We start from the raw sequence: 27,733 nt of genomic DNA, 5'->3' as shown, positions 1-27,733 counted from the left end.
ACTAGGGGCATAAATGCTACTTTGTATTTTTTATTTTTTTTTCATCAGGTAATATTTCCACCTCTGGACTACACAGAAGCCACTTGAGCATTGTTCTCCACACTTCAGCATCCCTCGGCACCCAGTACAGGGCCTCACCATACAGCAGGGATTCTGTGAACAGGTGCTGATCTTCTGAGTGGGGAGTAGGACCTACCAGAAGAATCACCTGCTCTCCTCTCTCACACACTTTTTTTTTTTAAACCAAAAAGGACACATTTCCCCCATAAAACAAACCACCAAACACAGCTACAAAGGAACACAATGGGAAAGCAGTTTACAGTGGTATTTTTAAGGTCCTGGGTGCCCAGGAAGCCCATCTCATAGCTCTGTGGACTGGAACAACAGGAGTCTGATAGGGGAGGGAGAAAAGGTCAGTTATAAGGGTTTGCTGCTCTACTCCAAGGCTGTGTGAAGTCTCTTAGGGTCTCTCATTTCCATCTCTAGGGCTGAATAAAGCAGGTAGTGGTAATGCCTCCAGGGAAGATCAAACCAATTCCTCTTCACTAAGGAATTATCCAAGGTTCACATTTTCTCTCCTGTAAGAAGAGCACAGCTATCTCAGCCTCACATAAAGAATACCAAAAGCATCCAAGAACATAAAGATAAAGCAAACAAAACACGAAGGGGGCTTTCCTGGTGGCTCGGTGGTAGAGAACCCGCCTGCCAATGTAGGACACACGGGTTCGATCCTTGGTCCAGGAAGAGTCCACATGCCACAGGGCAACTTGAGCCTTGACATGACTGCATTTCTGGCCAACCAGTCTGAATGCAAATTTGTCAGGGACCTTGAGCCAGGACTACTAAACTGAGAGGCAACCTGATTTCTGACCTCAAGAACCATGTGGGATAATAAATTTTTGCTGTTTAAAACTGCTTAAAAGAAACAAAAAACATGAGGGTAGGGGAGTGACATCACAGAAATGGCCAGACATTGAGTTTCAGAATCATTGCTTTCACTGAAACAAACATTAAGCTGGCAGAAACAGACAGAACCAACTTTTTAAAATTCTGGAATCTAATAAAAAACTGAGCACAACCAAGGACGCACCTACTGAACAAAGAAGCTGCTAAATTTTGTTAAGAAACTATTTTCCCTACCTACCTACAAAGCCATCCGCTAGCTCAGCAGAGGCTTTGGAGATGGTAACCTGTGCTCCTAGTGTGTTTTGCTGAACCTTGTTTTCAACGTGTGGCTGTGTATTCTGACCTGTCTGGTAATCCCCCAAGGACTGGTACAGAGGTTGACCCTTGTTTGCCCGCCTAAGGCTGGAGTGGCTTTCCAAGTGCCATCTAATGAAAGCATCTAAAGACATAAGCTACCTGTAGTTATGTGTGCAAAGGACGCTGGATGGAGTATGCAGCAGACAGAGCCAAAGGCCTAGGAAGAAGGAGGATGAGGAGGAAGATGCTTAGAGGAGTAAAGGCTTTAAACGGCTATCCCATACACTGGGGAATCCAGAGCGCATAGAGCATTCCAGGGACTAGATGCATCCTTAGGAAAGAGCTGTGAGAACCCTTAGCTTGCACCTCTGCTGATCTTTGAGCTCTGTCCAAGAAACAGGTTAAGTCTAAGACAGTTACAGGTGGCCTGTTTAGCACTGAAGGAATGCCCCTGCTCAAAGCCAATCTGGAAAGACCAAGAAGGGTTTTCTGTTTTTGTTTTAATTTACTTATTATTACCTCTTTCTTCTTTTTGGCTCCAGTTGTTTAAGTAAATCTAATAGGACACAGATTTCAATAACCACAGATGACAAGAAATATTATTTGCAAAAAATAGTCTGGAAAAGGCACTAAACAGAAAAACAACATAGGCTCTCAACAATCAATAACAATAAACCCTGGGGTAGGAGGAGAATCTAATTTCCAGAGTTATCACGTTGTAATTTAAAAGTGAACGTTTTTCACAATTAGGAGGCACACAAATAAACAGGAAAGTATAGCTGTTTCATTGGGGAAAAACAATAAGACACTGGCCTTAAGGAAGCCCAGACATCAGACTCCCTAGAGAAAGACTTTAAGTCAACTGTCTTAAATATGCTCAAAGAGCTAAAGCAAACCATGGCAAAGAATGAAAAAATAACCCAGGAGAACAATGCCATACCAAAAACAAAATATTAATACAGGGACAGAAATTATTTAAAAGCAGCAAATAGAAACCTGCGACCGAAAAATAGCTGAAATGAAAATTCACTAAAGGAGTTTAGGTAAAAGAAATAATCAGTGAACTTGAAGACAGGACAGCTGAAATTAAAGTCTAAAGAGCAGACACAAAAACAAATGCAGAAAAAATGTACCAAGCCTAAGAAACCTGTGACACTACTAAGCATACCAACATATGTGTCATAATTCCCAGGGGAAAAGGAGAGACAAAGAAACAGAAATAATCTTTAAAGAAATAACATCTGCAAACTTCCCAAACTTGATGAAATATAGGATTTACACGTATACCTTGCTTTATTTACTGCACTTCACGTTAGGGGATTTTGCAGATATTGCATTCTTTACAAACTGAAGGTCTGTGGCAACCCTGTCTCTATGTCACATCTTGGTAATTCTCACAATTTTTCAAACATTTTTGTTATATTTGTTAAGGTGTTCTGTGATCAGTGATCTCTGATGCTACTGCTGCAGAAGACTATAACTTGCTAAAGGCTCAGATGATGGTCATTTTTTACCAATAAAGCATTTTTAAATTAAGGTATATAAATTTTGGGGGGACATAATGCTACTGCACACTCAGTAGACCACAATACAAAAATAACTTCAATATGCACTGAAAAACCAAAAAATTCATGTGACTACCTTTATCTGCTTTATTGTGGTGGTATGGAACTGAACCCATAGTATCTCCAAGGTTTGCCTATATACATCGAAGAAGCTCAATGACCTCCAAGGAGGATACACTCAAAGAGACTCATACTGAAACACAACACAATCATACTGTCAAAAGCTAAAGAGAATCTTGAAAGCAGCAAAAGCAGAAGATGCATCACCCCTTAGTAAGGGGTCCTCACTGAGATTAACAGTCAGTTTATCATCAGAAACCAGAGACCAGAAGGCAACGGGATGACATGTTTAAAGTGCTGAAAGGACTTCCTTGGTGGTCCAGTGGTTAAGACTCCACACTTCCACTGCAGGGGGCATGGGTTCAGTCTCTGGTCAGGGAATTAAGATCCCATATGCCGTGTGGTGTGGCCAATAAATAAATGAAGTGCTGAAAGAAAAAAAGACTATCAACCAAGAATTCCATTTCCTGCAAAAAGCCAAGGGAGTTCATTGCTAGAAGGCCTGTCCTAAAAGAATTCCCTTTAGATTCTTAAGGATGAAATAAAAAAACCTTAGTAAATTAAACCCCCTTCCCCCAAACAAAAACTTCAGTAAAGGTAACTATATAAGTTAATGTAAAATCAAGTATTACTGTATCTTTGATTTGTAACTTTCCTTTTTGCTTCCTATATGATTTAAAAGAGAAATGCATAAACAGTAATTATAAGTATGTATTCACGGCTACACAATACATAAAGATGTAATGTGAGACAATAATAACATAACGGGAAGTGGGGCAGAGCTTTCGTACACTACTGAAGCTAAGCTGGGATCAAATCAAATTACACTGGTCCAAAAAGATGTAAGAAATGCAAATAACAAAATAGCAAAATGGCATAAATCTGTGCCTATCAATGACCACTTTAAATGTAACTAGATTAAACTCACAAATTAAACAATAGAGTGGCAGAATGGATTAAAAAAAAAAAAAACAAGATCCAACAACATGCTCTCTATAAGAGATACATTTTAGAGCCAAAGATATAAAAAGGTATCCACCAAAGAATGGAAAAAGATACTGCATGGAAACAGTAGTCAAAAGAGTATAGGGATGGCTATATTAATATCAGACACTTAAACTCACTTTAAGTCAAAGATTGTTACAGGAGACAAAAAGGTCATTATTTATTGACGAAAGAGTCAATTCATCAAGAAGATATGACAATTTTAAATACATAGGCACCAAACAACAGAGTCTCAAAATATATGATACACATATTGACAGAACTGAAGGGGAGAAATAAACAGTTCTATAATAATAATTGAAGACTTTAATACCTCACTTTAAATAAAGGAAAGAACATGTACAAAGAAGATCAATAAGGAAATTGAGGACTTAACACTAAACCAGCTAGACCTAGGAGACATATAAAGAACAGCCTACTCAACAACAACAGAACACACATTCTTCTTAAGTACACATGAAACATTCTTCAGGATAGACCATATTTCAGGACACAAAACAAATCCTAATACATTTCAGAAGACTGAAATCATATGAAGTATTTTTTCTGATGATAATAGAAGCCAGAAGTTGATACAAAGCAATACTGAAAAATTTTAAGTAAGTAGAAATTAAACAACATACTCTTAAACAACCAGTGGAACAAATAAGAAAACACAGGGGAAATTTTCCATCTCCCTGAAGAATGAAAATGATAATTGTACATACCCAAACTGATGAAACACAGTGAAAGCACTGCTCGGAGGGAAATTCATGGCTGTAATGGTCTACATTAAAAAATAAAAAAGATTTCAAATCAATAACCTAAATTTATAGCTTAAGGAACTAAAGAAGAACTAAACCCAAAACCAGTGGAAGGAAGGAAATAAAAAAAAATTATCTCCACACTAGAGTGGAGATAAATGAATTGGAGAATAGAAGAATAACAGAATTAATGAAACCAAAAGTTGATTCTTTAAATACATCAACAAAACTGACAAGTCTTTAGTTAAACAGACTTGTCCAAAAAAGACTCAAATAATGAAAATCAGAAATAAAAATGGCGACATTATGAATCTTATAGAAATAAAAAGGATTATAAGAGAATACATTGAACAACTGTACACCATAGGCTGCCAAAGGGGAGGGGCTTGCAGAAGAGATGGTGAGAGGCTGGGGTAGCAGATATATGTCCCTCCTATACACAGGATGGATAAACAACGAGATCCCACAGTACAGCACAGAGAACTACATTCAGTATCCTACGTTAAACCATGATGGAAAAGAATATAAAATGAATGGTAACTGAATCACTATGCTGTGTAGCAGTAATCAACACAACACTGTAAATCAACTATACTTGAACTTAAAATTTTTTAATTGTCCCCAAAAACAGATAATATAGATGAAATGGACAAATTCTTATAAACATACAAATTACCAAGATGGACTCAAAAAGAAACAGAAAATCTCAACAGAATATACAACTAAAGAGATTGAAACAGTAATCAAAATACTCTCAAGAAAGAAGGTCCAGGACAGACAGTTTCTCTGGTGAATTCTACCAAACAATTGAAGAATTAACACCAATCTTTCTCAAACTTTCCCAAAAAAGTTATCTGTTATGAATATAGATGCAGAAATCCTCAATAAAACACTAGCATACCAAGTCCAACAGCCTATTAAAAGGATGATACACAATGATAAAGCAGAACTTAGGAATGGAAGGTATTTTAAAAAATCAATGTAATATACCATGTTAATAAACAAAGGCAAAGAAAAACAATATGATCATCTCAATTAATGCAGAAAAAGCATCTGTGAAAACTCAATACCCATTCATGATACAAACACTCAGAAAACTAGGAAGAGAAGGGAACTTTCTCAGCCTCATAAAGGACACCTATGTGAAACCACAGCTAGCACCATACTATACTCACTGGTGAAATATTGAAAGCTTTCCCTCTGAAATGAGGAACAAGAGAAGTATGCCCACTTTCACCACTGCTATTGAACAATGTAGTAGAAACTCTAGCCAGAACAATAAGGCAAGGCAAAGAAATGCAAGGCATCCAAACTGGAGAGGAAGATGTAAAACTCTATTTGCAGAGGACCTGATCTTACATACATAAAATCCTGAAGATCCACAAAGCAACTACTATAGCTAGTAAATGAATTCAACAAAATTGCAAGATCCAAAATCATCACAAACATCAGTTGTATTTCTAACACACTGTAACTCATAATAGCAGTGAATAATCCTAAAAGGAAATTAAGAAAACAACTCAATTTACAGTATCATCCAAAAGAATAAAACACCTAGGAATAAATTTAACCTAGGAGGTAAAAGACTTGTACATGAAAACTATACAACACTGCTGAAGAAATAAAGAAAACCTAAATAAATGGAAAGACATCCATGTTCAAGTATAGGAAGATTGAATATTGTTATTAAGATGGCAATACTATACAATCTACAGATTTAACACAATTCTTATCAAAATTCCAACAGCCCCTCCCTCTTTTTTTTTTTTTGCAGAAAGATTGGAAAAGACAATTCTCAAATTCATGTAGAGCTACAAGGGCTCCTGAAGAGCCAGAACAATATTGAAAACGAAAAATGTTGGACTCATCCTTCCCAATTTCAAAACTACAGCAATTAAGACGGTGTGGTTGGTAAGGGACAGACATAAAAGCCAACAGAATAGGACTGATAGTCCAGAAATAAACACATACATCCACGGCCAACAGATTTCCAATAGTGATGTGATGATCGTTCAAATGCGGAAAGAATAGTTTCTTCAAAAAAATAGTGCTGGGAGAACTGGATATCCACATGGAACCTTGTTTCACATTATATACAGAAAATTAAGTCAAAATGGATTACCGACCTACATATAAGAGCTAAAACCATGCCACTCTTAGAACAAAAATTAGGGTTAAATCTTTGTGACCTTAGATGTGACAATGGTTTCTTACCTACAACACCAAAAAGCAGAAGGAACAAAAGTATATCTCAAAATCTCTCAAACTATCTGGACTTCTGGTTTTTATTTATTTTTGGCCGCGTTAAGTCTTCGTTGCTGCGCAGGCTCTCCGCTAGCTGTGGCGAGCAGAGGCTACTCTCTAACTGGAGCAGGCAGGCTCCTTACTGCAGTGGCCTCCCCTGTGCAGAGCAGAGGCTCTGGGGCGCACAAACTTCTCTTCTGTAGCTCCAGGCTCCTACAGCGCAGGCTCCATAGTTGTGGCTCGTGGGCCTAGGAGCTCTGCAGCGTGTGGGTTCTTCCCAGATCAGGGGGCAAACCCGAGTCATCCTGCACTGGCAGGCAAATTCTTTACCACTGAGCCACCAGAGGAGCCCTCTGGCTTTTCTTAGAGAAGTTTCTCATATGATAAAAACTGGCTACTGTCAAAAAGTAGCTGCCTCCTTGAGATGGAGTATATTACTTTGCAGTTTACCTCAGTCTCTTCTACTTTCTGTTCTTGACACCAAGGCCAAAATGTTAATTTTGTCACACTGGTCTTACTATTTCAAAAAGAAATTAAGAATACGACTAGGATATCTCTTGTATTCATGTTCCCATTGAAAGTGGAAAAAAGAATCCATTTGTTTACTCCCAATCTGTGTTACTTATTTTTATTTACTACTCTGCACCTGTACAAATTTGCAAATCTTGTTCTTTTTTGGTTTTAAAAGATAGAAACCAAAAACTCTGGAAAATAATAGAACTGAATTAGCCACATAAACCCCTGAATTACAAATTCACCTTTTGAGGCCATGATGCACAAATAATCAAAGTCAGACACCTGCCAAGTTTTTAAATGTCCAAATGGTTACACCAATCAAGGTTAAAATTTGGGTTGAGGGCAAAGCAAAATCCATCTTTTGGTCACTTGGCTTTGTTTTCCCCACTGGAGGGCAAAAAGTCACTACCTCAAATTTCCTTAAAGGGAAGACTGGGATTTGAAGATAATATACAGGATAATATTCTCAACTTGGAAGTACTTTTTTTTTTAAGAACATACTGTGTAGGTTTCTATATGAAGTAATAAATGCAAGTAGGGGAATGGGTAGCAATCTGACCAATTTTCCCATAGTACCTGGGATTTTTTCAGCAGTCTAGCCTCAGGACATACACAGAAAGCTTTGTTGCAGGGGATGGGATAGGATGGCATGCATAAAAAATGAACATTAATTCCTGGGAACTAACTGTGCCAGGCACAGTTTAACAGACTTGAAGTGCTTTATGACTTTCTAGCACCCACAGGCATTTAGCCCCATTTCACAGAATGCTGGAGAGGACAAAGACATAAAGGGAAGCAGAGGGGGGGTTCCGATGTAGGTTCGTCTGGGTTTACCTACTTTTCTGCCTTAAATATGTTTCTAGCCTCAAAGCTCTTTAAACTTTACCACTCGGTTTCTCACAGCCACAATGTAAACGGCTTCTAATAAGGGATAAGACAGGGGCTCTTTCATCTGGGGTGGATAAGAAGTTGCGGATGCCTAATGGGGGCAGGGAGAGAAATGAGACAACTGCTGTTACAGCTGATGCTACCTCTTTCCTCTCCTACAGCGAAGCCTTTGCAACTACCCAACCTGCTGTGCTTCCTCCTATGAAGGCAGAGCCACAGGACCTGCCCCAGATGCTCTAGAGACTGAGTTCTGTGATGGTACAGGCTTTCACTTACCAGCCCTCATGTCAGTACATGCAGCATAACAGCTAGCACGGAATCAATGCATTTTTACTAATGATTGCTATCATCCTAAACAAAAGAGCAAAAAGCAGAAAGGAACCCATCTAGCCTGGTCACATACACAATGGTGGGATACAAGTTTGGGTATCTCTACAAGTAGGCTGCAAGCGGTACTTCTGTGGCTACATGTCGCCTATCTGTGAGATCTCTGAAACAGCTCTAAATGAGATGCTGGAAATGAAATATGAAGAAAAAGGGGGAGACTAGAAAGATCTGAAGATAATCTTGAGAATGGAGTCTAAAGAGAATCCTTCCGACTGAGCCTGATAACCTGTAAGACTACTATGCTAAGTGGTCTGCTAAACTAGAACAGCAACAATTGCATTTGTTTATTAGATCAACAAGAAGGGAGCCCATGGAGTTCACTGCTAGAAAAGTTGTTTTAATTTATGGATATATTTTTATGATATTATAATTAACATGAAGAGCTCTATCAATATATAAGGCTGAGAAAGGAAAAGATATTCAAGATCTAATATGGAAAAAACAAGCTACAAAGTAATATATAATCTGATTTTGCCTTTTGCTTTAAAAAGAAAACATGGAGGAATATGATGCTAAACTGCTAGTAGCAACTGCGAAGGAAAAAATTATGGGAGACGTTTACTCTCTTCACAGATCATGAGGGAAGGCACTTTCTACCATATGTATCTCTGTAATGTCTGGATTTTCTTTCAATATGTATCATCGTTATAATCAGAAAAAAATAAGAAATGTAAAAATGAAGTGAAATGGAAAAGATTCTTGTATCCTAAAAATATCTTGATCAAATAAGAGATCAAAGAGAAATAACATTCTAAAATAATGTTTTGAAACCACATTCTTCGTAACTCTAAGGCTCCTCAGAGGTCCTCTGAGAGCCAGCACAGGATATGACGGCAGATGGTCTACAAACATGACTCCACCCAAACTCCTAAGCTTGGGTATCTTACTTTCCTTGTTTCATATTGAAGTTCCACTGATAATAAATTTGAAAACTTCTGATCTAAAATGCATGTTAAGTCATTTATCTCTAAATGTTCCTCAAAGCATTTCCTAGGGTTTGAGTAGGCTCCCCAGGAATAGATATGTGTTTTCGCTTGTGTTTCCTGATATAAGATTGTGGTACCCAGATTCTTAGTGCCAAATTAGCAGCATTTATGAGCTGCCTGGTTAGAAAGCCGGTGTTCTGTGCATAAGGCTCCTCTGTTCAAGGCGGCCAAGGCAGCAGGAAGCCTTCTCATTTTCCACCATCTGGCCAGCCTCTCTGAATCATGGTCAGCCACCCAGAAGCAGAAGATTCAGGATCACCAGAGACTATTTTCAGATGAATGAGAACTCAAGCCTGAGCAATTAGATATAGGTCAATGACTTTTTAAAGCAACCTTCTTAAAAGAGCTTTTCTTTGCAAAATTCTTTCTTGTCATTGGTTTTTCTTTAAATAGAGTACAGTGACTGCCTATAAAGTCCTTCTTCTTGGTTTTAGAAGTCTTTCTGTCATAGAACCCTTATGTATTCTTGGGAGGTTTAGTTCTACAGACTTGCGTTTCTGCCAGAAAATCTGATTTTAGAAATACAAATGAAAGGCTTCAATATTTGAGCTAAAATGTCTGTAACCTCTAGAGTTAAAAGAACGCATTTTAGAAATCTTAATTTTTCATTGGCTCCTCATTGTCTGTAATAGCCAGGGAAAATCTTTGTAATGAAATTCTTTTCCTTGTTCTGTTTATTCTTCCTGACTTTTATAGTGATATCCTCATACGGATTCTCACTGGGCCGAAAGGAACAGGACATTTTCTGTTTATTTCCTTATCTGTGCTTCCTGACTGAGGGCAGCAGAACTGGTATCTGTGAATTTCTGCTTCTGAACCAGCAGGGGGAGCTCACTCACACAAGAATCAGAATTCACCTACAAGGAGATGGTGGGTAAAGCAACCCCAACTTTCTTCAGTAGGAACGGCCCTTTTGTGCTGTGGATAAATTATCTCCTGATAAGCAACTAACAGTGGTGCTGAGATAAAGAGCCTTTGAGAAGATAAAGACCCCTTACAGACTGCCCAGCCTCAGTGGCAAAGCTATGCCCAAAGCAGGTGCATACTGTGCCTGTACCTGTTTCTCAAGGCTTGGCTTGCTAAGCTGTACAGTCTGAGGTCCAGCGAGTCTGGTCCCTGGAGTAGCTATCACAATGCTGGTGAGCTGGGCCATGGGGAACGTTTTGGCTATGGTTGCAGTCTGCCCATTGACGACACGGACGGGGTGGATAGAATTCTGGGAGGTAGGGAGGGTCGTGGGGGTGAACTTGGTCAACATGACGGGCCTCTGGATAAGCTGAGGAGCTGCAAGCATGGGAGGAGGTGCTGGGGCAATAGGAATGTTATTCTGGGCCACAGGCTTGGGTCGAACCTATGGAGAAAGAAAGAACAATTATCGTATTACTAAAACTTCTCAAGTCCTATAAGCTTTAGACACTGCCAGATCTTCTACACTATATATGTGAAATGGTATTCAGTACAAATATTTATTGATAGCCACTTCAGAATTATCAATTCTATAGATCTCAGGATATATAATATTACAGAGATGCATCAGCTCTTAAGAGGATCCAGATGCTACCCTAGAATGTAGATTTTCTGATTCCAAACCATAGCTCCCTCTCCTATACCATGCCACCTCTTCAGGCTGAGGTCAGATGCCTAATCCAGAGACTGGTCCCACCCAGAACTTGTGCCCAGCAATGGTAATAACGCTGCCAATGCCCTGAACTCACATTCTAAATTTCTTCACACCCACAGCTTCCGTTCACTCTCATCTCTGGTCCTCTAACTCCCTGTTCCCAGCCAGTCCTTCTCTATGTCTCCCTTCTGGCTTCCTGTACCTCCGCTCAATCCAAAATATAACTATTTCTCAGGGTTTTGTCCTGGAACCCCTTTACTTCCCGATGTCCTCACTCCTTCTGGGAATTCTCACGTATCCTACCGCTTCAACTGAAGACTTCCACACTTGGATTTTAGGACCAGACATTTCCTGAATTTCAGAATCATTTGTTCATCTCTCTGTTATCCATCTCTACTTGGAAATTTCACAAGAAGTTCAAAATCAACATGTCTAAAACTCATCAACTTCTTCCAATCCTTTCTTCTTATAATCATTACCTCAGTAAATGCCCCTTTCTTACTAGGAAAAAAAAAAAAAACCACTTCAGAATCATTCCTAATGTTTCCACTCTACCTCCGCGTCCTAAATCCTTCTCAAATATGTCTACTTTTCTATCCTCACTGCCACTACTCTAGCTGTGACGTTTTACTGAAACAGTGGCAGAAAACTGTGATTAAAAACATGGGATTATCCTTGCCTGTGTTCAAATCCTGGTTCTACCACTTACTAGTTGGCTGTGTAACCTGAGGTAACATACCTGACCTCTCTAGGCCAGTATTTTTTAAACTTTCTAAGTGACCTGGAGGCAAAATCCCTTCTCCTTATACATAAGAATTTGACCTTCAGTTAACTCTAGCTGTACACCCCTGGAAGCCTGATAACAGAAGAATGACAACTATGTTAGTAGGAACACTGCTGATGGTAAAAATGACCTCTTGTTGCTAAATCAAATCTACTATTTCCATTACTTGCAAAAAGCATAGACAGAAATTTGCTATAAACACTTTTGAAAAAGAAGATGAGACACACCATGCTTTGGGTTTCCTAAAATGGGGTGACTCTTGTAACCAGGCATGTCCACTGCGGGGACCTTGAAAGTCACACCTATGAATTGTTGCAAGATACACTGGGCTCCTGAGAGGCATAAGGTTTCTGTTCCAGGGAGGCTCTCCCACTGTCCTGATGAAGACCATTTGCCTATACCTGAGCAGTCCCTGGACAGCCGCAGAGACTGTTGTTATGGACACCTGTAGGGACTCCTACTGAAGAAAAATGTCTGATGCTACCTTGCTGGCAAGCGCTGGTTTCTGTCCTGTATCATTCCAAGTGGACTGGTGCAGAGAGTGGCCTTTGACAGTCTTGTGAGTCTGAATACTTAGCTGCATCTAAGACAACCTTATACTATGTGCTAAAGATACATAATAGGAAATATGTTTTACACTGTAAACATATTTATCTATAAACAGACATTTATCTATACATCTATTTTTTTAAAAAAAAACCTCATGAAATAATACTTCATACTCTTAACATTTCCTATTCTGTTTTCTTCATTTTACTTAAAAACTCTGGTTACAGTCCACCAAATTGATTTCACAGTCTACTAATGGGTCATGACCCACCCTTTGAAAAACAAACTAAACCTTAGATTCTTATCTAAAAAAAAAAAAAAAACACCTACTTTCACAGAGTTGTTGTGAGGATTAAAACAGATAACCCGTGTAAAATGCCTACTACAATAAGTGGCACATAGCAAGATTCTCTAAACATTAGCTATCGTTAATTGTTGACACTGTCCCAACAGTTTCTACTGCCACAGTCTAGACAATCACCAATCTATTCTCTACGCAGTGTTAAGGGGGAATTTTCTAAAACAAAAATATAATCATGCCAAGCACTTGTTTGAGAATAATTTAATGGATCCTCACTGTTCCTAGGCAAGGCCCAATTCCTATATAGCCTCCAAGGTTCCAAAGGCACTGGCCCATGGGCTTCTCCATCCTCATCTTACTCTAGCCTGAGTCAGCCACGTGGCCCACATACTCAGTCACATCAAATTTCCTTTGGTTCCTCAAGCCTACGTGTCTCTCACCATCATGGACTTGCATACATGTTCCTCTTTCTGCCCAAGACATTTTTATTTCTCCTCCATAACTATGTCAAACTGACATCATTAGGACTTTAGGTCTGAGATTGAATGTCAACTCTCCAAGAAAGCTTTCTGTAATACTCCAAGGATGAGCTGGGCATCCTTCTCACGTGTTCTCAGACTGCATGGTACTTCCAACGACTGTTCAGTCGCTCAGTCGTGTCCAGCTCTTTGCAACCCCGTGTACTGCAGCACGCCAGGCTTCCCTGTCCTTCGACCTCCTGGAACTCACTCAAATTCATGTCCACTAAGCCAGTGATGCCATCCAAACATCTCATCCTCCGTCACCCCCTTCTCCTCCTGCCCTCAATCTTTCCCAGCATCAGGGTCTTTTCCAGTGAGCTGGCTCTTCGCATCAGGTGGCCAGAGTATGGGAGCTTCAGCTGTAGCATCCGTCCTTCCAGTGAATATTCAGGGTTGATTTCCTTTAGGACTGGCTAATTTGATCTCCTTGCTGTTCAAGGGTCTCTCAGGAGTCTTCTCCAGCACCACAGTTTGAAAGCATCGTGGACACAAGTGATTGCCATACATGTGTCGGAAGCTGCATGAGGCTGAGAACTATCTTGAAACCCTCATATCCACAGTTCTTAGGGCCCTTTTGATACCTATAGCATTAAGGATTTACCTGATAAATTATTGATTTATCTCATGTTAGCACTGCCCATCCCCCTCCCCAAGGCAATACAGAAACAACTAATTTCTTTCCCTTCTCTCTCTGTCTGAAAGCTGAGGCCTCAGACAGGAATACCCAGTCTTTCTACCAGGCAAGTCAACTCCCCATCAAAGTCCATACTGGGACAATCCTGGTAGTCTGTCATGAGAATGGTGAGTTTGGTCCAATTGCTGGAAGAATGCTCTCATAAGAATATGGGCAGTGTTGCTGGGGTCTGGGTAGAAAGCTCCCTGTATAGCTTCCTAGTCTAAATCTTTATTAGCAAGACTCTGTGCTCCAGTATAATGCTCAGTGCCATCACTTTCCAGAGAACAGAATGCTTTCTACTGGTTGAGTTGCTACTGTCTCCTCCCTACTCTCCTCAGCATATGGGGGTCAGGGGCGGGGCAGAGAAGTGAGAACTGCATTCCTTCCCCATTGGCAGGCAGTTCTGGCTAAATTCTAAGTTAATGTCATAAGGCTGAAAATGGTGCTATTTTAATTATTTTAAACTTAGGACAAATTCCCTTTCCATACATCCCTCTGCTACAGCATTTTGTCATTGCTAAAAAAAACCCTGATGATAACATAAGCTTCTTCTGTGGGACTTCCCTGGTGGTCCAGTGGTTAAGACTCTGTACTTCCACTGCAATGGACATGGGTTCGAACCCTGGTCAGGGAACTAAGACCCCATATGCCGTGTGGTGTGGCAAAAAAAAAAAAAAAGCTTCTTCATGGTATACAGACCTGCAGCTAGAATCTTTAGCTAAGTGGGATCTGAATATAGCTGAACTGACAAGTACATTATAAGCTGCTTCGAAAGGGTCCACAAGGATTCTTGTCTCACCTAACCCATCACTGGGCTCGTCACTGATTTACTCACCTGTGGAAGAAAGTTTGGACGTGGAGTGAGTCTAGGAGGGGGGATAAACTGTGGTACTTTGATGGGCTGAGGAGGTGTTGCCTGAACCTGCTAAAAAAAATGAGAAAGACAAATCAGAGGGGAAAATAATTATTCAATAAAAAATAAAAGCTAGCATCCTTTTTTTTTCAGAGTATAATTGCTTTACAGCGTGTGTTGGTTTCTGCTACACAACAAATTGAATCAGCTATACGTGTGTGTATATCCCCTCCCTCTTGAGCATCCTCCCACCCCTCATGGTCATCACAGAGCACGGAGCTGAGCTCCCTTGCTACAGGCAGCTTCCCACTGCTGTTTTACGCATGGTGGTGTATACACGTCAGTGCTACTCTTCCGATTCGTCCCACCCTCCCCTTCCCGCGTCCACACGTCCATTCTCTACATCTGTCTCTATTCCTACCCTGCAAATAGGGTCATTGGTACTATTTTTCTAGATTCCATATATACGTGTTAATATGTGATACGTTTCTCTTTCTGACTTACTTCACTTTTTATGACAGACGCTAGGTCCATCCACATCACTACAAATGACTCAATTTTGTTTCTTTTTATGGCTGAGTAATATTCTATTGTATACATGTACCACATCTTCTTTATCCATTCAGATGTCGATGGACATTCGGGTTGCTTCCGTTGTTCTGGCTATTGTAAATAGTGCTAAAGCTCGGGACTCTTAAAGGGTTTGCAGGATCACTATTTTCTTGATCAGACAGTATTTTCTACAAGCTTTCACTGGAGAATTAACCATCTGAATTAACATCACCTTAAGAAACTTTCTTATTCTCCTGCTTGAATGCTTTGCCCCATAAAGTGAACCAATCGCATTTGTTTCCTTATACCTCTAATGTAGAACATAACAGACTCAGCAGTCTTAAGACAATTTCCTCTGACATTCAAAAACTCCTGCACTTGTGTATTTTAAAAGTCGACACTGATTCCAAAGTAAAATCAAACTTGCAGCCTGGACAGATGGGCTTTTTCCTAATATGAGAGTTTTACCTAACAGTGAATGGCTTTCTTCCTACAGAGAATTCTCTAACTCTCAGCATCTGTCTGAGTTATTTGGCTGCTTCCCTAAAGATTCCTGGGTAAGAAGCAGAGCTTGCCTTTAAGGCCCTCTGGCTTCACTCACCACTGGTCATTATTTGAAAGCCATCAAGACCCTTAGCGTTCACTTTAAGAACGGACCTTTAAACTGCAATTTGGATATATTCTGAAAACACTGGTTTTTAGATGGTTTTACCCTAGAAATCTCAAGAACAATTTTTGTTCAGGAACCTCTTCCTTCAAGAGGTCTTTTTTTTCTGATGGACCTTGGAACAGACAGGGCACTGTAATTTGTGGGTTTCTTAAACATTTTTAAAGCGCCCCAACTAACTCCATTACTTCCTGGGTGTGATTTCAAGGAAGAGTGAACTAAAAACTTGAGCAGGGCATCTCCCCTGACTTAGCAATACAGCACCAGAGCTCTCACGTTTCACAGGGAGGACTGTGGATAGGAGGCAGGGAGAGATACATGAGACCGCGCAAATGCCCCTGTGAAGGACATTTTCCCCCTTTAAGTCAAGTCATATTTTGGCCATCCTTGGTGTCAGGACACCTCTACAGTTATTTAAATAGACAGTGTGTGTGTCAGTCGCTCAGTCATGTCCAACTCTTCACAACCCCATTAACTGCAGCCTGCCAGGCTCCTCGGTCCACGGGATTTTCCAGGCAAGAATACCAGAGTGTGTTTCCATTTCCTTCTCCATGGGATCTGCCCAACCCAGGGATCAAACCTGGGCCTCCTGCACTGCAGGCTCTTTACTGTCTGGGCCACCAGGGAAGCCTCAACTACTAGAGTGGGTTGCCATGCCCTCCTCAGGGCATCTTCCCCAGCCCAGGGACTGAACCCAGGCCTTCTGCACTGCAAGTATATTCTTTACTGTCTGGGCCACCAGGGAAGCCCCTATAGATAGCAGGAATGCCATATTCCCTCGTCAGCCCCAAAGGCGAATTTGGTATGGTAGAAGACTGATGGAGACTGAAAAATCCAGCAGGAGCGTAACCTGGATAGAACTCTACAAGTGCATATCCTGAACCCTCTCATGTGGGCACACACGAGTAGCAGCTGCTGGCTTACCAGAGTGACTGTGTTTTTTGCCACAATTTGGACAGCCTCTGCCCCAGGCCCAGTGACCTTACTAGACGTCTGGAGGTTGACTGGTGTGTTCTGCACATCAGTGCTGAGCACAGCCTTCTGACTGTTGATGGCGGTCACCATAGCAATGGTAGGTCTCTGGCCCACAACAGAGGCAGGCATGGTCGCAGTTGCTGCTTTCAAGACGAGAGGTAGTGTCTTTGTGGTAATCATAGAAGCTGTAGTTACAGTCTTCTAGGAGACATGGAGAACAGATATTAGGACACTGAAGTGTCATCCCACTAAACAAAATGCTAACCTCCAGAAGAAAACAAAGCAATGGTTCTCATAATCAGTCAAGCTTTTTCGTGTAACATTTCTTTTATGTACATAGAGCACAGTTCTTACTAGAGGGCAAGACAATGTCAAGTTTGCCAGAGTTCTCAGATTTAGCTTCAAGTCTGTTTATAGTAATAACTGCAAGATAATATGGCCGTAGGATTTTCAACAAGGAAAGGAGTGGGTTTACAGATAGAGAATGTGAGTGTAACTATTTCTTCTGGTTTTTAAATTTTTTGCTTGCTCTCAATTTAAACTTTGTAAAAGTTGCAAATCAATGAGGTACACACCATCTCTTTAACTGTTACAACCTCATCAATATGAAGAAACTTATCATATAATTCTGGTTATCTGCCTTCTGTGACACAGAGGCTTGGATAAAAGGACAGTCAGTGTCTTTAACTCTTTTGAGTGGAGAGGAGGAGAGGAAACTCACATGAGAATTAGTACAACTGCTGCCTCAAAGGCAGTAAATTCCCAATTCTAGATAATGAAACTTATTAACCAACTAGTATAGTAAATACCAGCTCTTGATACCAAAGGGATATGTCACTATCAACAATCCTTTCTCTGAAGGACTGCTGCAGAAGTGACTAAAGAACCAGAAAAAGGCGATGGGGTGGAAACAAACACCTGAGTTTCAGAAAGTCTGATAGAACAGAGTCTGAACTAAGGTGACAGGACTTCACTGATGCTCCACAAGCACTACTGCAGCTTTGGAGCTGTATTTTTCTAGATTCTTCTATCAGCATAATTAAAGGAGCCAGCTACAAAAGAAGAAAATATAAACAATCTCATTTCATGGTGCATACATCTATCAAATGCTATTAGTCACTCTATATAGAGATGTTTCAGAAACCTGAAAATACACCTGGTCTAACTTGTTGGTTCTCATTTTAATATTACTATATTTCATCTTTTTCTCTTACTCTATACTTGTCCTGTTCAGTTTCGTAACTAATAGCCACATGTGGGTATTCAAATTTAATTAAAACAAAATAAAGATTAAAGTATCGGTTCCTCAGTCACACTAGCCACATTGATAGTATTTACAGCCACGTGTGACTGGCGGCTACCAAACTGGCCAGTGGAGTTTTCAACACTACAGAGAGTTCTATTGGACAAGCGCTGCCCTCAACCAGGGTGAAGGACCCCACTCTCCCTGAAAGAGATCTGAACAAATTCCTTTGTGAATTTCTATTTCAGTGTTTATGCAAGTCCTTAAGTCATTTGGTTCTAAGTAATTTTTCTGCCTTAAACATTTGCATGACAATACATTTGCATGTATTATCTAACTTTTTAACACCCTTTTTTTAACCAAAAACAGGTAATAAGCTGACCTCAACTATCCCATATTGAGAATAATTAGTGATCCTTATTGATGCCTACAATTAATATCACCCAAATACGTTTCCTCTTCCCTTAGTCAATGATACAAGATGACTTATCTTCCTTGCCACTGTCCTCTCCAGTGCAAAATGGGAGTGAAAGGGGAAACACTGATAATTATTATTTATCTTGGGAGGTAGCAGGCCATCCACTGCCTATCAGTGATGAAAACCAAATAAAAGCGAAATGCTGCTTACCATCAGAAATGTCACAGCAGTACAGCAGCGAGGACTGGCTTTATCCTACCAGCTATCTTAATATCTGTTTTGGATCCAGTGTGGTATTAGTTCTATCTTTCAATTTAAAACGTTTAAATACACAGAACTTTTGAAGTGGTGAGCAAGTCACACCAGATGGCATTCAATCCTGGTACCACCACGAGTTGTGGAAGAAAAGCTATAATCAGCAGAACTCACTGACATGGATTTTAGAAACATTTGTGCATGTTGTACTACTTTAAAAAGAGGGTCAGTATACTTCTGTTTGAAATATGCTTGGTTCAGGTTAAGTCATTATCAATTTTCTGAATAATTATCCTTTAAAAGTGAGTAAAACCTCAAACTAACCCGAATTATATACTTACCATTAACTGCAACACTAAAAAGCACTGAATTCTAACAAGTGTGTTCACACGTCAGCATTTTTATTCTACTTTAGAAATATTTAGTTGTAGCGAATTTCACTCCATGTCTTCTAGCAGCTACATAACTCTCTTTGTCTATAAAGGCCCAAGACCTAGTACTGTATGTTCTGATGAAAAGCTTTTGATGAATATATTTGCTAACCATTTACTGACATCAGGTATTGCCACAAGTACTGCTTAGCTCTTTACTCCTGGTCTGGTGCTTATTCTATTCTAAGTACTGCTGTTGCTGTTAAGTCACTTCAGTCGTATCCAACTCTGTGCAACCCCACAGACGGCAGCCCACCAGGCTCCCCCATCCCTGGGATTCTCCAGGCAAGAACACTGGAGTGGGTTGCCATTTCCTCCAATGCATGAAAGTGAAAAGTGAAAGTGAAGTCACTCAGTCGTGTCCGACTCTTAGCGACTCCATGGACTGCAGCCTACCAGGCTCCTCCGTCCATGGGATTTTCCAGGCAACAGTACTAGAGTGGGGTGCTACTGCCTTCTCCAATTCTAAGTACTAGGGAACACAAACCAATCCTGGAGTTTTGAGTTTAGATGACAAAGAGAATCTAAAATTTTGATATCCAAACCCAATGAAAACCTCTGAATTGTTCTGGCAGGAGGAAGAGAAGACACAGAGAGGAAAGGTGTCCCAAAACAAAGAAAGTTGTTTTTATGGAAGCTGATTAGTCCTTGACTGGTTGATGTGGTCCAAGTATGATCTCTTTCAAGAGATCATTAACTAGAAGTTAATGCAGAAAATATATGGCAAAAAGTATTAACAGCAAAATCTTTTTATTTTTTTGCTAAGTTACTGGTTTTTTATGGTCACATGTGGCTAGTGGCTGCAAAGCATAAGGTACTGAATTTAAAAAGACGGGCTCCAATGTACAAATCAGAACTTAGAGGGATTATTACTATGAGCTCTAATTAACTTCCACATCTATTTCAGATTGTTGGTTTAGTTTTGAACGGAAGGTAACTGTTGTACACTTGGACAGCTATCAGTAGAATTCCAGTCCCATTTGTCTATAAGCATTTATTTTCTATTTGGTTTTATTAATTGCATGCTTCTTTATACCTGTACTCATTTAAAATGACAGAGCTGTGAATATAAGTTGAAGAGTACACCTGTGTTCAACTGTTCTTTCACTGTTTTCTGTAGATTAGAAAATTTTCTAAACATACGTACAAACATGAGTTGGAGTTAGCTAAGTAAAGGGAACAGGTTTCCTTCCCCCCTCCCTCCTTCTCCCCAGCCTTAGTACACGCTAATCACCCAACTTAGAATAAAACGCTTGCTCTTCTAGCATCTCCTCCTTGCTTACACAGACCGCTAAACTAATAGTTAATCCTTTCTGGACTGAAACATTTAGTATATGCCATATATTAAACTCCCCATTTGTCCCTGACTTCATGAACCTTTAACGACTCCCTGTGACCGCCAAAAACTCCTGAAGTTCTGCCACACGTTAGAGAGCGTCCACAGCTAGCCTCTTCCTACCTCCTGGCTCTGTCTCCCTCTCCACCACTTCCTGGAATCCAAGCTCCAGCCACATCAGCCTCCTTGCTGTTCCCAAGGCCCACATTTCCTTTCTGTCCATACTTTTGTTCACACTGCTCTCTGCACTGTGACGCTCTTTCCCGTCTGCTCCATCACGGAACTCTCTTATCTGTCAAGGCCCTGATCAAAAACTGCCTCCTTTATGCAGCACTCTCTGGTCCCTCTGGTCAATATTACTGTCCTCTGGTATTTTCACAGCTCCTCACTTGTGTTTTCATGTTTTTCTTGTTAGCTGTTTACATCTGCCTCTCTTCTAAATTTTTTAAGTTCTTGAAGACAGAAACCCTGTCTTATTTGTGAATCTGTCCTCTCCAGTGCCCAGCACAGGGCTTGCATATAGTAGAGACTCAATAAATATTTGCATACTTAATGAAAATACTTATCATAGTTTACCAGATTCTAGGCAGGGACATTGTTGTTGTTCAGTTGCTAAGACATTACTACCTCTCTGTATACTAAAAGCTAGCACATAAGGAGCACCCGATAAATAATAATGGACAGTTTACTATAAAAACAAAACCCCCAAACTTGAAGATCTTTTGGCTTTTATCATTTAAAAAAAAAAAGCAATATAAAACAAGCTTAGCTAAATTAGTTAAATTATCAGATAGGCTACCAAATGGAGATGCCACTGTTTTGGGACTAGCCCTGGGCCCCTTACTATTGCCATCCCAAACCAGCTCGGAACTCAGATTACCAGGGAAGGGAATAGCTATTATTTAAGTATTAGGTAAGTATTTCCTCTCATTTGTGCAATATGGAATGGTACTTGAAGAAAAAGTTTCCATGGATGAATAGAGAAAACTCCAAGTACCAGGAAACAGTGAATTCTACCAAACTCCGTCCATGTAAACACTTTCTGATCAAACTATACTTTGGAAAGAGAACAACCAATCCAACTCTGTTAAAAACTCCAAAAGAAGTAAACTGATAGGCAACCTTTTAGAAGAAACACAAGTCCTGGTCAGGGGGGTTTAAAAGTCAGTTTGAATGCCTCATTTCCAAATAGCCTTGGAGATCAGGGTAAAAATGATGCAGGCCACTCTAGCTACCTGATTTACAATGGGGACTCTTCATTTTTCCTTCTCTGGCATTTTATATAATGTCAGTATTTCTCTTTTGGACATTGTATAGCAGTTTAGAGTAGCAAATGGGCAGATTTTTCAGTCAGAATATCTGGGTTCAAACCCTTGCTCCATCACATGACACTGAAATGACTTTAGGCGATTACTAATTTCTCTGTGACTTCCTTAGTTTTCTTCTCTAGAAATCAGAGATAATAATAATAATACTGTCCTCGTAGGGTCTAGGTGAGGACTGTGCACATTGCACATGTAAAGTGCTTAGGAGAGTGCCAGTATAACTTTATAATATAACCTCTATCAAATGTTAACTGCCTTCAGTAACCTTCAGTGTTTTTATAAGTATTTTTTTGCATTTGCAAAATATTGTATATGAACCAGTCCAATGTACTTCAACAGTGACTAGCCAAGTAAACTATCATCTTTTGCTGTACATGTAAAGATATGGTGGAGATGGTGTTGGTGGATGAGCGGTGTCCATGCTTAGGTTTCACAAGACCCCCAAATCCTTGACACCATGTGCAAAAATGACTGTATTAGGTGTGAATGTGTTTTTTTCCAGGGAGGGAATCCATGGCTTTACAGAGTCTTAGAGGAGTCTGTGACCTCCAAAGACCAAGAGCTACTGTTGAAGAGTCCCATTTTAAAAGGTATGCCCACACTACAAATAAGAGTGTGGAGATCAAGCTTGATTACTTCTCTTAATTGAATCATTCCTAAATACATCCTTTCCATGTGTCCTGAATGCCTTAATATCCTTACATTATGTGGTAGTATAAACGCCCTTTTCAGTAAAATCACTTACTTGCACAGCTACACCAATTAGAATGTTCTTAAGCTTTCCACTCCTTAGCACTATTTTTGACCTGCAGCTTCCATTTCAGATTTCCTTCACTGTATGAGAACAAATACATATTCTCATATGAGATGAATATGAACTTGGAAGTGAATATTTCACTTCTATGAAATGTGGTATCACCTTCTAAATGCCTCTTTCTACTGGTCCCCTGGGCATTAATCCTGGAATATTTCCACACCAACTGCTAAGCATTCCAGAAAAACAATTCCTGAAGACGTCAAGTCACAGAGACATTTAGAACAAGTGTAAATAAACACTTTCAGAATTCAAAATAAGACTCTAATTCTGCTCCAATACAGAGACGTGATTTTTCTTTCCCTTTTCCCCTTCTTTGGACACAGGGGAAACCATTTTAACTTTTACTCCTTGGTAATGTTATTTCTCTCTGCCAGTGACTTCCAAGTGCTTGTTACCCCAGACACAGTAGAAAAGTAACCAAAAAACTAGTTCCGCGCTAGTTCCGCTTGTCAGCGCAGGCTGAAACAGGACGGAGCTCTGCGCGAGCAGCGACAGGTCAGCGCACAGCGTACCTGCGAGGCGGTCAGGCTGGGGGCGGGCGCGGCCGACTGGGCGTGGTGGTGGTGGTACTGCTGCTGCTGGGGCTGCGGCAGCGGCTGCTGCTGTGCTGCTTGCAGTTTGCCTTCAGACTGTGGCAAGGGCTGTATCTGGAACTTGTCTGGCTGTTCCTGCTTTACTATCAGGTTCTTCCGTAGCTGTTCAACTACTCTTTTCTACCAAGTGAGGACAAAAAAGAATAAAATCTGTTAGAATATTGTTCTATCAGCTGTAGAGAAATAGGCAGCAACTACATGCCCCTGACAGCGTCTCTGGAACCAGCTAAATCTAAAACCTGCTACATTTAAAATTCAGACAACAGAGCAGGAACCCACGGCCTAAGAAAACACTTCACATGTAAACGGGAGCTGAGTCACAGATGAGAAGAAAAGCTACCGGAGGGCACACTGCAGGGCCGAGACTCCTTGACTATCATGACTTCGTGTGCCGGGCTGGAAGGACAGTTTAAAGAGGCAGTAAATACATGATTCTGGAGATACACTGCCGCAATTCAAATTTCAGTTCTGCTACTTACCAGTTACATGACATTGGTTAAGTCACATAACCTATCTGTGCTTCAACTTCCTGTTCTATAAAATGAGGTAATTAACAGTAACTTTAAGACTCTTCCAAGTACCAAGATGCCTCATGTAAAGTACTCAGAATTATTAGTGGTGTACACTGTTGGTCATTTTTTCTCTTTTGCATCTGATAACATAGATACCAGTCTTACTGATTTTTATTAATCAAACAAACATCATGTATCTACCCCAGTTTAAAACATTAAACAGACTTTAAGAAACCTTGATCCCAGAACAGAGACTTCACTGAAACAGGTAACTCATGTAACAGGATTACTAAAACTTTGTTTAGGCAGAGTAGCATTTTCAGTACATGGGATGAAATTTTTAAATAAATTTTTTCCCCTGTCTTTATTAAAATCAAAGAAAATGGTGTGTTCAGAAACCTTCATGACTATAATACTACATTTCAACAAAGTTACGCTCCACGCAGGCACAGACTTAACTTTGTTCACAACTAAACTCTGCATCTAGAAGTACGTGGCTAAGTGAATGTCTCTTCACATGACGTTGGAGCGGTGGAACTGAAGACTGGCAAATGGCTCAGAGAAAGTACACTAACCATTTGGGGCCTGACTTGGGCTCTGACTCTCTGGCCCTAATGGCTGGAAGAAAGTCTAAGCAGCACTCCTCATTTACACTTTTGAGGTGAGTTCACCAGCTGAGGTTTGTTACTTCTGACAAAAGCAGACTGCTATTTTCTAATATAGATTTTAAATAGAGAAAAAGAAGTAAATAAAGATCGCTAAATGAGGGGTTAAGTGAAACCATAAGGGCCAGGCTGATTTTCACATTCCTGCTTATGACTCTAACCAACTTCACTACACAATACTCTCTAAAGAAGCCAAACCTGCAGGTTATGTGCTTAACCTATTTGAACATTAATATATTTACAAAATGGATTTTTTTTCAATGTTAAGCCAATACAAAATACATTCTTGATTAAAAAAAAAAATTTATTAGTTCTTTTTAGGTAATGAAAATATCGTATAAAGGTTGGTGAAGGGAGAGTAGGCTACACTTTACACTCTGCTAGCACTGCCTCTCTGAGAAGTTAAACATTAAAAAGAAAAAAGAAAGATGCAGAGTTCAAAGTATTTCCAGAAACTATCTGCAGAACATGAAAAATGCAAATCAATAAAAATATAAAATCCTTATAAAAATAACTTTCAAGTCTTCAAAATCCTATTTCTCAAATATAGAAGGCAGAGTAATGAAATGGATATAGTTTAAGAGAAGAGGAGTAATAGCAGTGGTGCTATGGATAATTCTACGCATCACATGTAGATTTTATTACTTGATGACTGCCAAAACATTTAGACATTTAACAATTAAAGAATTATTTAGAGCTGCTTTCAGTCCCCCTCCCCAACATATTAATCAGCATTAATTAAACATATTAACAAACTACGTAAAGCACAGCACCGCAGCCAAAGAAAGGGACTAGAGGATCTTTACCAAAACAAAAACAAACCTCCCAGCTCAGATCAGGGTGGGGAGGAGAAACAACACAAACATAAATTGGATACCTGCCAAAACATATACTTTGAACAAAAACAGCACCGGAAACTAAATCACTGCTATACCAGGCACAGAAGGAAAGGGTGTTTTTCTCCTCTCCAGCCATCCTTGGGAAATACACTGTGCTCTTCCACTTACTGCCTAACCGGGTTAAATGAGAAGCAAGAGACAAAGCTCGGGACCCACTCCTCTTGTTCTGTGCAACAGGAGGGAACAGTACGGGAAGGAACAAGAAAGGGACGCAGGCTAGAGCACTCTGCGGCCACATGGCTAGAGCAAGGCGACGACCAATCAGAACCAGAACCAGGACCGTGGGAGTCAGTGCGTCACCAGGGTTCCCAAATGTTCCTCCCCCGGGGCCTGAAACAAAGAGGGGAGGGGAGATGGGGTCAAAATATCTGCAAACTTACTAGTCCTTGAGAAGAGGGAAAGAAGAAAAGAGAGAGAGCTGTGCAGACTGGACACAGGTCAGATCATATGAGCTGTGTAATGCTTCCTTTGAAAGAAGGCGCTAGCATATTTCAGAGAGCCGCTCAGAAATGTACTGCCCCGGCAGTCCTTGCTGTGTTCACCAGAAGATGAGAAGAATATCCAGCATACAGTTGTGCATGTCTATGGATTTTTTTAAAATCAAGGTTCATGTTGATTCTTTACGTCACTTAAACTCCCATTCACTGCATTTTGAAGACCAATGCTCTGAAGTTAGGTGAGTTCTGGAGTGGAGGTGCTCCTTCCTTATGAGCACAGAGACTGCACACTCTTTGAAGGCCCAGCTAATAAAGGAGGGCTGCCCTGTGCGGTACTTGGCTGTTCCAGGTTCCACTTCCAGGCTTGTTCTAGTTCAGTCTTGTAGCTGTTGCAAATAACGATAATCACATTAACTTCAGTAAGACCCTGATCTAGGCCTGCACAAGTTCTGGGTGGCAGTGAGGGAATACAGCTACAGTATTTCATAACTCTTAGCTTGTGGGGTCAAACAAAGTTCTTAAATAAGAACTTCACAGGTAGTGAGCCTACATACTCTTGCTATTGTGTGTTTTAAACAAAGAAATCATGACTTCTGCTAGTCATGGATGAAGGTTATACTAGCATAAGCAACTAGGGATTTTCAATGTTATTCACATATATTCAACTTAAACAATGCTAATTATCTTGGAACATTATCCTGAAGCTTCAAGAAAAGGCAAAGTCTCACAAACTGGCTATTCGTTACTCATTAAATACTGGGAAAGACCGAAGGCCAAAGAAAGGAACAGCAGAGGATGAGATGGTTAGATAGCACCACCGACTCAGTGGACATGAATCTGAGCAAACTCCAGGAGATAGTGAAGGACAGGGACGTCTGTCGTGCTGCAGTCCATGGGGTTGCAAAGAGTTGGACACGACTTAGCAACTGAACAACAACAACAACAAAGTCAGGAGGGAGAGGAGGGACAAAAGAATTGAAAAAGGCAAAGCTGGAAAGAATGAAGGCAGAAAGGAGAGAGAAAAACCTAACAATTTGTTATCTTCTCTCCTTAATATACTTTCTATAAACAATAGGCCAGTGTGCCAGACATCCAGAATGGCTAGTAATGCCCCCTTCAATTCATCTGTCAAGAAGTGCTCCAGAAACCCAGCATGTGATTCCAAGTCTGCGATTCCCTTGACATTCGCATCACTAGGTTTCATCAGGGTTTGTTAAGGCAGAAGGGTTCAGAGTCCCTGACATGTGAAGTCACAGTTTCTGAGACAGGTAGTCTCTGTGATAAATACTGTGACATTCAGCAATACTATCAATGTGTTCACACGACAGCAAGACAGACCCCAAAGAGAAACACAGAAGTTTATAGGCTCAATTCAACAGAAAATCAGGTTTATTTTTCTGAAATGTAAGTCAATCATTCCAAGTGCCACGACCTTTGTCAATACAGAAGGGAGATGGAATAGTGGAAGAACAGCCTACTCTTCCACTCAAGCCACCAATTTATTCCCATCAAATACTCACACAAATTCAGAAAGCTTCACTCAAGCCCTGCCCTCCACAACTGCACACTGTGCTTCAAGGCTCTGCTTTCCCACACAGGCACTCAGCTCGCTGGCGTTCCACTCAGCGTTACCTGTCCGTCCAACAGTTACGAGAGGGCCACACCCACTCAAACATCTTCCTAACTTCGTCTTTTTTCCTCTGTGA

At 40.4% G+C, this 27,733-nt stretch overlaps 1 protein-coding gene and 1 non-coding gene across 30 annotated transcripts in view; one reads left to right on the top strand and one right to left on the bottom strand.

Moving 5' to 3' along the window:
* The window catches only part of PHF21A (PHD finger protein 21A), a 189,704-nt gene that overhangs the window by 23,408 nt on the left and 138,563 nt on the right, over positions 1-27,733 (bottom strand). For 25 of the 29 annotated variants that reach the window (XM_020870134.2, XM_020870138.2, XM_020870148.2 and 22 more), the window contains 4 exons: positions 23,434-23,634; positions 17,046-17,297; positions 14,885-14,974; positions 10,655-10,948 (listed from right to left, as the gene is read on the bottom strand). In XM_020870134.2, coding sequence (XP_020725793.1) covers positions 10,655-10,948; positions 14,885-14,974; positions 17,046-17,297; positions 23,434-23,634 — 837 coding nt within the window. The remainder of the gene's footprint in view (positions 1-10,654; positions 10,949-14,884; positions 14,975-17,045; positions 17,298-23,433; positions 23,635-27,733) is intronic. The other 4 variants (XM_070473111.1, XM_020870157.2, XM_070473110.1 and 1 more) reach the window with 2 other exon arrangements.
* TRNAG-UCC (transfer RNA glycine (anticodon UCC)) lies at positions 14,611-14,683 on the top strand. Its single transcript has one exon. It is a non-coding gene; the product is annotated as a tRNA-Gly (tRNA).

The sequence above is a fragment of the Odocoileus virginianus genome, chromosome 10 (genome assembly GCF_023699985.2).
Source record: "Odocoileus virginianus isolate 20LAN1187 ecotype Illinois chromosome 10, Ovbor_1.2, whole genome shotgun sequence".
NCBI lineage: Eukaryota > Metazoa > Chordata > Mammalia > Artiodactyla > Cervidae > Odocoileus > Odocoileus virginianus.
The sequence above is the reverse complement of the archived record's forward strand: the minus strand, read 5'-3'. Positions and strand labels throughout refer to the sequence as shown.